The sequence below is a fragment of the Sarcophilus harrisii genome, chromosome 2 (genome assembly GCF_902635505.1).
Source record: "Sarcophilus harrisii chromosome 2, mSarHar1.11, whole genome shotgun sequence".
Taxonomy (NCBI): domain Eukaryota; kingdom Metazoa; phylum Chordata; class Mammalia; order Dasyuromorphia; family Dasyuridae; genus Sarcophilus; species Sarcophilus harrisii.
Window position 1 is genome coordinate 316,136,790 of NC_045427.1, and position 12,636 is coordinate 316,149,425.

Below are 12,636 nucleotides of genomic sequence, written 5' to 3' on the forward strand. Positions count from 1 at the left end.
GAACTTTTAAGCCTTCCTGATGAAAATGCTGAACTTAAGGAGAAATATTGAAGTAGAAACAGAAGAGTCAAAATAAAAAAAAAAATCTTGGAAAAATATGCAATGTAAAGGGACTATATGATAATGACAGATTTAATTTTTGTTTGGATTCCCAAGGTGTTTAAGGGTTAAATAAACCAAACACAAAGCATCGGTAGAGTTTTGTTCTGTGATCTGGTTTTGAGAGAAAAACAAAGGGAAAAGAAAAAGGAAAAGATTATGGAAGAAATCGGGAAGTAGAGGAAGGTATGATTTCTCATCTTGGTGTGAGAGAAGCAAAGTGTGCAAACACATAGGGCAAAGATAGGAGGAAGAGACATCTATCTCATTCTTTTTATTTGAACAATATAATGGGTTGAACGCATACACAGTTTGTTGGGAAAGTACATTAATCAGCTAGGGCAGGAAAATATTAGGGTGGGAGCCTGGAATGGGGGATAAAGGGTTACAAACAGAATTAGAGTCCAAGAAAATAGATTAGGATTTGAACTAGTGAAGGGAAAAGGTACCCAAGAATAGAAAGAGACCACTTCAGTTACACTTGTACCAATATTTGTTACAAAGACCCTCTTTCCAATTTATATTAGTTTTTCTTCTGATTCTAGATGCATCGATTTTTGATCATCAGATATCTCTCAATTTTATGTAACCAAATTTAATCATTTAAAACATGTGCATGTCTAATTTTGGTTTGAGTAGTGTTTTTTTAAAGTAGGTTATCAGACAAGAATTCTAGTATTCAAGGTCATGTATGGTTGCTAGTGATTTTATTTCTATATGTGACTTAATTAATGGATTAAGGCCATTGTGGAGCTTGAACAGGGAAGCCAAGGTATTTGGAACATGGTTTAGGAAGAAGACTTTTCTCAGGAAAAAAAAAGGACTTAAAAAACCTCCATAGTGAGCCTAAAAAGAGAAAGGAAGTAGATTTCAGGCAAGATGTTGAGGGAAAAATCATAGATAAGTCCTGTTCCCCTCTATTATCTCAAATTAGGTATAAATTTACAAGGTAAGCTATTGACACAAATGATTAAAAAAAGAGAAGGAATTTGAAAAAAAATTGTGACAAAACCCCCATAAACTCTAATAGATTTATAGCAATGAATAAAAATTACAGGTGAAGAGAAATTCCTCCTCCCCCCAAAAAATATCCTGAAGAAAGGAAAACTGTTAGAGCTACTCAATTCCTTGAAATGGGTGAAATTTATAATTTCTAGATTGCTCCAAAGACCAATTTAAAGAATAAAAAAGATACAGAGATGAAAATTCTTCTCAAAAGACACAAAGAAGGAAAAAGAAATTAGAACAGAGCAGTTAGGGCAAATGATAGAGAATCTCTCCAAAACAGTAGATTCTCAGATAGAATAGCAAAATTAGAACTGAGTTGCAGAGGTAGGTAAACAAACAAACAAAAATAATAATAATAATAATTGTTTAGGTCTTGGTTTTACATCTGATTCAAATGGATGATTTTGCCTAAGGATTCAAAGGCCAAATTCATTTTTCTAAAAATATACTCAATATCCCTAGGTAAAAGCAGTTCCTAAGGTAGTCAAAAGCAGTTCAGGAGAATATAAGCAGATTAAAGGAAAGGGGCAGGAAAGTTAAAAGCAGACAGCTATGATTTTTCCTGAGGTGTCTAAAGAACTCCTGGACAGAAATCATCCTTATGTTCTTCTTGTCCAAAAAGCCCTGAATCTGTGTCCCAGATCAGTTTACTTGAGGGCATAATTAACTCAAGCTACTCCAGGTGTACACTTTCCTGACTCACAGCATGTTTTAGTTAGCTAACTTTGTTGAAGATGAGGAGTGTTAACTTAAAACTTCCTAATTTTCTTTGTTTTACAAGCAAAAGACTAAGCCATTGAATCAATGTTTTCATATTTACAAAGACATAGTTATTAAAAACCCATTTTTGAAGGAACAAAGAACATCTGTGGTCAAACTTCAGGGTGAAGAGGTCAAAAGAATTGGGGGAGGGATAGAAAGGGATGAATTGAATGAATATTTCTATATTTTTAAAGACTGGAATCCACATTTCTTGAGCAATTGCTACTTTTTTATAGGAAAAAGGAAAATGGAGGAAAGTGCTTTGGGAAAGCAAGGGGGGAAACAGAGAGAGGGAGAGAGGAAGAGAGGGGGGGTGGGTAGGGAAGGAAGGAGAGAGGGAGGTAGAGAGAGGAGAGAGAGAGACCTGTGAGATTTTATGTTTTTTAGTTTCTTACCCTGCCTGAAGATATTTGAAAGAGAAAGGAAAGAGCACTAAGGAATTGAGCTACAGTAATTAGAGTAGGAATTGGGTCATATGCTAAATGGAATATGGCATAATATGGAAGATGAATATTTGTTTCCCCAGAGAGGAATAATGCAAAGGGCCTTAAAAATGGGTCCTTACCGGAGCAAGAAAAGATAAGAGACTTTCTCTATAATGTATTCCTTCTTCTCAGAAGCCATCTCCACTTTAAGCCCACATATGGGCCCCTAGAAAAAAGGAAATTAAGGTCAATTAGGTCATTGAGGAATGAGGCACTGGTCTCAACATAAACAGGTAGCAACTTAGAAATCTTGAAACATGAAGTCAAAGTTCCAATTCTCACTTCACTTTGTGCCATTAATTGAGAGCCTTCAAGCCAGATGGGAGACATATAGGTCTGTAATCATACAAACAGTTGTGAAACAGAAAAGGTGGTTAAGGTTTTGTTTGGTTTTTGTCTTTCAGAAAGCCTATCCTTACCTGAAAGCCATAGAATAAAGAACAAGTAAACGAGACCAGTATAATTGGGATATTAGATTCTAAAGTATTGTGAAAGGGGTAAAGATTGAGAGGAGAAAAATGAACTAAATTAATGTTTCTGGGGGAAAAAATTGATTCAAACTATCATTAGAGGATGAAGATAGGACCATAGTAAACATCTCTGTCCTGGGACAGGAGTGGGTTAAAAAAAAATTAGTCAAGGTAAAAACAAAGATCTGGGACTGGGAAAAATAACTGGAAAGGTAGAGATAAAGGGAGTCTTGTGTGAGGAAACTAGGATCAATTCAGTTTAGCACAACAAATCTAGAGAGATGAAAATGAAATGAACAGAATAGAACAGTTAAAAAAAAAAAAACAATTGCTCAAAGTACAACTACAGAATGTACATAGAATATTTGAGTTTACCTACTAAAACATACCCAAAACACAAATTCAATTACAAAGCATACTTGACAGAAATGAAGTCTTAAGTAGTTAAAGAGTATAAGTTTTCATGGGTTAGCCATAATCTGTGGAGGAAAAAATAACTTAGATGTTTAGTGCTAACAAGAAAGAAATTACTATAAGGGGTTTAGTGTCTTTTAGAAATAATTCCTATAGTGAATAATTTTGAAGGAAATGAAGGAAGAGAGGTATGAAAATGACCCAGAAGGACCAGATTAATTTTTAAATATCAGATTTAACAATTAAGTGATTTTTTGAAATTACACATATAATTCACTGGAGAAAAATTGCTAAGAGCTGAAAAACAGTTTAGTAGAAAATAGAGTTCAGTCAGCAGAGAAGCAATCTAAGACCACCAAATTAGAACAGCTTCATCTCACTTTTACAGCTATAGTTATAAAGTAAATTCTTTACCAGATAAGGAATAGAAGTTACAAAGGATAAATTATATTTTCTATTATATAAGTTTTGAATTTACATGAGATTTTCATGTTGTTTAATTACTTATCTCTTGGGCAATGGCTTTAATGATATAATTTTGTCAATTCCTTTTTTCCCAATTTGGTAGCTTTTATTCTAGTTACATTGCTTTTGTTCACACTCAATGATAACAGGGGTTGTAAGAAATCATCTAAAATCTTCTTCCTATGAAATCAGATACATTTATTTGAGTACTTAAAAGTACTCATAGTTCCATCATTGTGTATATTCTCCAAAACAGTTTCCTCCAAAGTATTGGCTTCTACAGGAAGATTTTCCCCTAATCCTTTTAATTCTAATATCTTTCCTGTTAATTATTTCCTATTTTTCTAACTATAACTTGTTTGTACGTTTTTGTTTGTCTCCCTCGTTAGATTTTGAACTCCTCAAAGTTAGGGCTGTCTTTTGCCCTTTTTTTTTTTTAACCCTTACTACAGTACCTTGAAATAGTAGGAACTTGATACATGTTTATTGAATAGGACCATGGCCTGATTCCATCAATTAATTGGAAAATGGGAAGATAGAATCTCACTTTTCTTAATAGTGGCCAACAGTGAGACATTTCCAAAACAGTAACTCTTATCCCTCAATACCCTCTCCTACCCCATCTTTGTCTCCTCACTGAACAAACTCTCCACTTCTGGGATGATACCAGACATAAGAAGACATATGCCCCAAACTGAATTTTCTTCTTATCCCACCTTCCTCAAGCTTCCCTTCTTCCAAATTTTCTTATTTCTGTCAAAGCACCGCCATCCTTCTAGTTTCCCAGATTTATACTAAGAGTTTTATCTAGGATTACTTCAACTCCTTTATCCCATACAAACAATCAGTTGACAAATCTTTTCATTTATACCTTCACTACATCTCTAATCCTCTCTCTTGATTCACACAATTACCATCTTGATCAGGCAATCATCACTTCTTGCTTTAGTCATTGCGACATCCTTTTAATTGTTTTTCCTGCCTCAAATCTCTTTTTATTTTTGTTCATTGTCCACAGTGGTGTCAAAATACTTTTCCAAAAGTGCAGATATGATCATATTTCTCCACTTCTCAGTACCCTCCAATAGCTTCTTATTGCCTTTAAGTTAAAATATAAACTGTTTATTTTTTAAATCCTACATAACCTTAGCCCTAAACTATCTTTTTCAGACTTCCTCAAAATAATTTCAGCTTCCTGAACATTCTTCCGTCTGTTTCTTCTACATTCCATCCTACCTCCCATTGTGGAATCATTTGTGCAAAGGCATAACATTTCCTGAAAGACTGTCTCTTCTTTCCAATTTGCCTTTAAGGATGCTCTAGCATCATCTTCTTCTGTATGAAGTCTTTCCTAATGCCTTTCTTCCAAAATACTTTGTAATTACTACATCATACATTTTAGCATGTGTTTATGTTTATGCTGTTTATATTTTTATGTGTATTTATCTCCTTCATTGTAATTTCAAGGAGACATTATTTTAACCTTGGTACTTGTATCTTCAGCACTTTACATCTGTTCCTGGAATAGGGAAGATGCTTGATAAATATTTGTTCCTTGACTGATTATAAACTGCTATCTGGGGACCTTAAACAGTTGCTGAACATGTGCCTTCCAGATTACCTCATGGCTGTAGCTGTAGCTCAGACAGTTGGGTATGCATTTTATGACAAGATCTCTGAAAAAACAAACAAAAAAAATCTTTTTGTTTTAGGTAAGACTGAATAAATTGCATAAGAGTGAGCAGGTACTCATTCTTATTCTAAGCTTACCTATTAATATCAAAGAACACTAGTATCTTTGTTTTGGCCACCCAAGTTTATAACACATCATTATCTTCTACTGTCTGCTCTCCTCCCTACATATCTAGTCAGCAGATAAATCTTGTTATTTTCTACCTCTCCATCTTTGCCATCTCTCTACATCTCTATTCACCAGCCTTCACTGTATTTTTAATCACCTCTTGTCTGAACTGATACAGTAGTTGCTTCAAGCGTCTTTGCTTTTTAATCTGCCTTTCACATAGCTGCCTACATGGCTTTCCTAAAACTCAGTCCTGATGATATAATTCCCCATTCAGCAAATTCTACTGAATCCCTGTTAACTCTAGGACCAAATACCAATTCATATTTATTGCATTTTTTAAAAAATTTGATTTCTATGGAAATGTTATATATATATAGATTAACACAGTAGTTAATGCATATACATTCAGAATGAAGTAAATGTGGGGAGAACATATTTTTAAAAATTGATTAAAATGTATGATTTTTAAAAGTTCAAAACCTAATGCCCTAATTTAATGTTAGATCATAATTCTTTCATGCTATTGGGATAGATCTGATTCAGACAAGTATCTTGGTAGTTCTTGCTTGATGTTAGGATGAAATTACACTTGTAATTGCAGGTCATTTACTAGTTAGCAAAGGGATGTTTCATTAACCCTAATATAGAAAACACAAAGTAAATATAGTAGTTCCTAGGTCAGGTCCCCCTCACCTCCATATGAAAAGTAGTGTGGTAAGCAAGGCAGGCTGCTATGACTTTCTGGTCTTGGAACTTCTATCACATTTTAAGGGCATAAACTCCAGTGGATGGTTTTAATACATAATAGGTTTAGAAAAACATCTTTTTTGAATTAAAAATTGCTAATATATGTATATATTAGGTATATGTATGCATTATGCAAATATATAAATATGTATTTTTTCAGATAGAATATATGTATATAGCTTTTCAGGCAGAATTTGAACAATTTGTGTCATAAAAGTAATTATAATTCATATTTATATTTTGTATGCTAAGCACTTTACAATTATTATCTCATTTAATCCTCATAACAACCATGGGCAGTAGGTGGTGTTATCTTCTTTTTACAGATTAGGAAACTGAGGCAAAAAGGTAACCAGAATCACACTTGTTGTGTCTGTGACCATATTTGAATACAAAATCTTCCTGACTCCAGATCAAGAACTATTTCATTTTTGTCTTTGTGTTCTGGTACCTTGTTTATAATATAAGCTTAATAAAAGTTTTGTGGATGAAAATGAAATAAACATGTTTGATAAGTTCTTTTTTCTTAAGAAGTATTATGAAAAGAATATTAGATTTTTGTGTTAGATAGAGAGCTGGGTTCAAAACCTACATCTGACACTTATTATTTATCCTGGATAAGTCATTTAACTTCTAAATTCCTTAACAATATTATGGGATGAAAATAGTATCTATAATACCTCAAATGGTTTTTATGTGATCTGAGTGATATACATACCTAAAGTTCTTTTCAAGATTTAAATTACTGTATTTAAGTTTGGTTTTATGGAAAATTATTGATATTGTATTAAAATTTTTTGGTTTGGAATTTAATATTTTGACCATTTGTCATGTCCTTTTTTTAAAGGATGAACTGGACCTTACAGACAAACACAGAGAAGCCATGTTTGCACTTCCAGCAGAAAAAAAATGGCAAATATATTGCAGCAAGAAAAAGGTAAGAGATGGATGTGTTTCTAAAATATGACAACTAATATAGAAATATGTTTTGCATGATTGCAGATGTAGAACCAATATCAAATAGCTTACCATCTTGGAAGGGATGGAAGAGACAATGGAGAGAGAGAATTCGGAACTCAAAATTTAAAGAAAATGTTAAAATGTTAAAAATTGTTTTTATATGTAATTGGGAAAAAATAAAATGAGTTAGAATTCTTAAATCTCTTTCATTTAGCACTTTACCAGAAGCAGTTCTTCATATTAAAATTTCATGAAAGTATCTGACATATCACCTACTCATATTTGAGTTGTATGAATATACCATTATAATAGTACTCTTCTCTCTTTTCAGTTTTCCTTTACTGATCTCAGACTAATGACTGAATCTTCTCCTTAACTTTTGAAGTATGAAGTGGGGGAAAATAATTTCGCTACTCTTGACTTCAGTTTCATTCTCTATAAAACAAGGGGTTGAAGTAAAACAGGAATGTTTAACTTTTTTGTATGTGTGATGGGCCTTATTGTTGTCTGATAAAGCCTGGACCTCTCCTCAAAATATTGCTGTTTTTAAGTCATAATTAAAAGAAGTGGTAACATTCAGTGAGAGGTTAATGAAAATAAAGATATAAATATTTTTCCCCATCTGAGTTCACAGATCCCTTGAAATCTATTCATGAGAACCCTGGCTAAAAAATCCCTGAATTAGATGATCTTTATGGTCCCTCCAACTTCTTCCCTCTATTAAAAAAATAAAAAACAAGCAAACAAAAAAAAGTTCTATACACCTCTGTGGATTTGCCTACCTTTTGTAAATGTAAATATACACAGTTTTTTTTTTTTTTTTTTTTTAATAATCCCTCTTTTTTTCTTTGTCTCTCTCCTTTCCTCTTTCCAACCTATATTTCCCCTCCTTCCCCACCCACCATTTTCCTATTCCTGGTATTAATCTTAATCTTGGCTGCCAATTCTCTTCAACTACCATTCCTACCTCCTGCTATGTAAAAGACCTCATCTAGGAGAATGAATCTGAAAGAGACCAAATTAGGAAAACTGTGACCCAAAAAAAAAAAAAAAAAATTAGCAAGATAGAGTTTAGAGACTGCTGGAGTGTTACAATACCCTACCAGTTCTAGGATTTTACTATGTCAAGTGACACTATTACCTCTCTCTTGGTTATATATCCTTTTACCTTTGCAGAATATTTTTAATATAGAAATATTTTCAATATAAAAACAAAAAGTAAAAAAGCACAATTTTAATTGAATTGAAACAATTTATTTAAAAACTATGTGTTTGAAGACTTTTGGCAATTGAAAAATGGAACTAAAGGTGTATTGCTCATTCCTGTCTCTGTTTACTCCTTGACAGTGTCAGACCAAATTGGAATCTTTAAATTGTCTAAACCATTGAATCAATAAAATTTTAATCCGATCTCCTTCCCTTATTAACTATATGTGCGGCAGTTCTTCTTATCATACATATCCAATTACTTAGCAATTCTATTTCAATGAATTGATTGCCTTAATTGATGAATTTGATGTTCCATGGATATTATCAAAAATAAATTTCAAGAATAAGAGGGAGGTATATAATATTTGAGTAGTTTCATTATTAAAAGTAGAATTTCATTATGTTTATTAAAAACTTGTTGCATATATGCTAATAATGCTTGTTGAGTTATATTGTATGCACAAAATATCTCCTATTCACTATGCTATGGGTTTTTTTCCTTACACTTAAGGCAACATGGAATGAAGTTTGAGGTCAAGACGTGGCAAGGTAATAGGAAAGGACAGAAAACAGGAGCAGATAACTGAAAGAAGGGAAAATTTCCTTCTTCCATTTTTTTTTTAATTACACCCGTGACAATAATTGAAAGTTAATCATGGAAACTATTGACCTTCACGTGAGAAAAAGCAGCCTCTGGAGGATAATGACCTCAGCCCAACAGCTGTTGCCCATTTTTCAACTTGCCCATTTACAGTTTCCCATTGTAGTATTCCATTTCATGTGTTGGTGATGGGGGATACTTTTTAGCAAAAAGAGTGGATACAGACACTAGCTACTGAGTTCCATCTCTTGAAAAATGAGTCAGTGTTACTGGTAAGAAGCCAGTTTTCACTAGATATCTTGGAATGCAGAGATTCCTACTATCCAGCAACTCCTTATTCCATCAGCTTGGATTTGATATGTGATTTGGAAGACAATAAAAGAGGTCATTTAAGTCCTTTGGGGAGTCACATGAGGCTTATGGATCTGCCTCACTTATAAATGGATGTTAGCTGGTTGACTAAAAGGATATTTATGGTTAAAAGCATTCAGATTAATACAAATAAACTATTCCTTATGATATATAATTTAGATGTATTTGAAGCAAACCAGGATGGATAGAGAATGCTTAACTAGAGCTCCTCATGAAGCTTGTGATATTTGTTTCCCCAATGTGGTTCTATGGTCTCAAGTCAGAAAGAGTTGCAAGTCTTATATTAATCATATACTAAAAAGAAAACCTCCTAATTGGAAAATAATGAATTTAGAGACCCTTCAAATCAAGCTTATCATAAGCAAGTTGAATTAAGTAAATATTTCATTTTGTGGGTAAACTTATGAAATCACAGATTTCTCAGTCTTTTAAGATTAAGAACTGGAGAATTATGGAAATTCTCACACATACTGAACATGTGAAGTAAGTTATTAGCTAACGCCAAGGAAAACATACAATGTGTTGGTGATAAGCAAAAATTCTAAAAAAAAAAAAAAAAAGTGAACAGAAATTATATGGATAAATAAAACTGCCAGTACTTCAAACCCTTAGACCCCAACACAAGAAATTTGGGAAATGTCCTCTGTGACCCAGTTTCAGAACTCAACTTTAAAAGCCACAAAATAAACTAAAAATTTATCCACAAAAAAACAAAAAACAAAAAAAAGTCCTAATCATGGAAAGCTACTATGGCAATAGGGAAGATCAAAACACAAACTTAGAGGAATAAAACAGTGTCTAAATACCTACATGTGAAGCCCCAAAGAGAAACGTGAATTGGTCTCAAGCCCCAAAAGCTTTCTCGGAAAAATTCAGAAAGGATTTTAAAATCAAATAGGAGAGATAAAAGAAAAATTAGGGGGGAGAAATGAGAGTTTTACAAGAAAGAATCAGTAGCTTTGAAAAGGAAGGATAAAAATTGACTGAAAAAAAAAAAAAACAATTCCTTAAATAGTATAATTGGGTGAGTGGAAACTAATGTCTCTTTGAGATACCAAGAATCAAACAAAATGAAAAGAATGAAAAAAAAAAAAGAAAGAAAGAAAAGAAAATCTAAAATACCTCATTGGAATAATTGATCTGGAAAATACATCCCAGAAAGATAATTTGACAATTATTGGGCTACCTGAAAGTCATGAGTTAAAAAAAGAGCCTGGACACCATTTTCAAGAAATTATCAATATGAAAACTGCCTTGTTATCCTAGAACCAGAAGATGAAATATGAAAGAATCCACCAATCACCTCTTAAAAGATCTCAAAATGAAAATCCCAAGGAATATTGTAGCCAAATTCCAGAATTATCAGGTCAAGGATAAAATGTTGCAAGCAGTCAGAAAATTACTTGAACTTATAGATAACTGGTATCTTTCATAGGGAGTTCACTGACAACATTATAACTTTCTTAAAAATTATAACACTGTACTATTGGGCTTATATCCCAAAGAGATCTTAAAGAAGGGAAAGGGACCCGTATATGCAAAAAAAATATTTGTGGCAGCCCTTTTTGTAGTGGCTAGAAACTGGAAATTGAATGGATGCCCATCAATTGGAGAATAATTGAATAAACTGTAATATGTGAATGTTATAGAATATTATTGTTTTGTAAGAAATGACCAGCAGCATGATTTCAGAGAGGCCTGGAGAAAGACTCAAACTGAACTGATGCTAAGTGAAATGAGCAGAACCGGGACATCATTATACATTTCAACAACAATACTATATGAGAATCAATTCTGATGGACGTGGCTCTCTTCAACAATGAGATGATCCAAATCAGTTCCAATTGTTCAGTAATGAAGAGAACCAGCTACACCCAGCGAAGGAACATTAGGAAATGAATATAGACCACAACATAGCATTTCCATTCCTTCTATTGTCTGCTTGCATTTTTGTTTTCCTTGTCAGGTTATTTTTACCTTTTTTCTAAATCTGATTTTTCTTGTGCAGCAATATAATTTTATAAATATGTGTACATATTTTGGATTTAACATATACTTTAACATATTTAACATGTATTGGACTACCTGCCATCTAGGGGAGGGTGTGGTGGGAAGGAGGGGAAAAGTTGGGACAGAAGGTTTTGCAAGGATCAATGTTGAAAAATTACCCAGTATATATTTTGTAAATAAAAAGTTATAATAATAAAAAAAAAAGTTGTAACATTGTACCTTGACCCTGTATGTTGTCATAGTGATGCCATTTTGGATCTCTTTGAGAATGGTACAATAACCATTTCTTTCTTAGAGAGGTCCAAAAAATGTTCTGTCTATATGACTGTAGTTGTTTTTTTAAAAGGAAATATTTGTGGTTCTTATCTTTAAAAGTAATTCACTTTTTAAAAAATTTCCAATCACAACATACTCTTTTGTTTAAGGAAGCTTTTTCCCAGCCTGAAGCCAGAAACTGCATCTGTTAACAATCTTGGATTTTAAACCAAAGTTTTTCAAACAATGAATTGTCTAACAATGAAAGGTATTTTGAGCCCTATTTGCTCATTATCAATGTGATTTTTATTTAAGATGGTGATGTGTAGAGGGTTCTAGAGAAATTGTCTCATGTAAAGCTCAGCAAATATCTCAGATTGACCCTAAAAAGACCAATAGTAAAGAAAATCCAAAAGATCAGAATTAAACTTCTCTGTCCAGTCTGGATCTGCACAAAAAGAAATCCAGAAGCCAGCAGAGGTGGGCAGAAGGTCAAGGCATCTAAAGTTAAGTAAACCAGGCAGAAGTGGAAAGAGGAACCACAAAAAAGGTAGTAAAAGACTATGGGCAAAAGGGTTGGCCAAGGTAGGGATGGGAACTAAGCCACAGAAATCTGGACGAACTCCTACAAATGAACCTTAAACCAATTATGTAATGCTTTGAGCAGAGTTGTAAGCCATCATAAGCACTAGTAATGGGAGACCTGAAGCTAAATTTTAATTTTTGACCTGTTGAAACAGAAGTAAGGATACTAACAGCCCCTTACAAAGCATTGCATAGGGACATAAGATATGACTGTGAACTACTTAGACTACTGGGATTCATAGGAGAAGATGGCAAACCTCGCACCTGACAGCCAGTTCTGGAGATGTAGAAATGGGGTCCTAGAAGAATAATGGAGTGAAGAGATTTGAAACCAGCATCACACTGAGCTCTGTAAAGCTTTCAGCAGGGAATGCAACCAACTCTAGATTG

The 12,636-nt window shown here is 33.3% G+C and overlaps 1 protein-coding gene across 3 annotated transcripts in view; it reads left to right on the forward strand.

The window, feature by feature from the left end:
• Positions 1 to 12,636, forward strand: part of DAAM1 (dishevelled associated activator of morphogenesis 1) — a 201,860-nt gene that overhangs the window by 99,299 nt on the left and 89,925 nt on the right. For all 3 annotated transcript variants that reach the window (XM_031952665.1, XM_031952666.1, XM_003759314.4), the window contains exon 3: positions 7,102 to 7,191. In XM_031952665.1, coding sequence (XP_031808525.1) covers positions 7,102 to 7,191 — 90 coding nt within the window. The remainder of the gene's footprint in view (positions 1 to 7,101; positions 7,192 to 12,636) is intronic.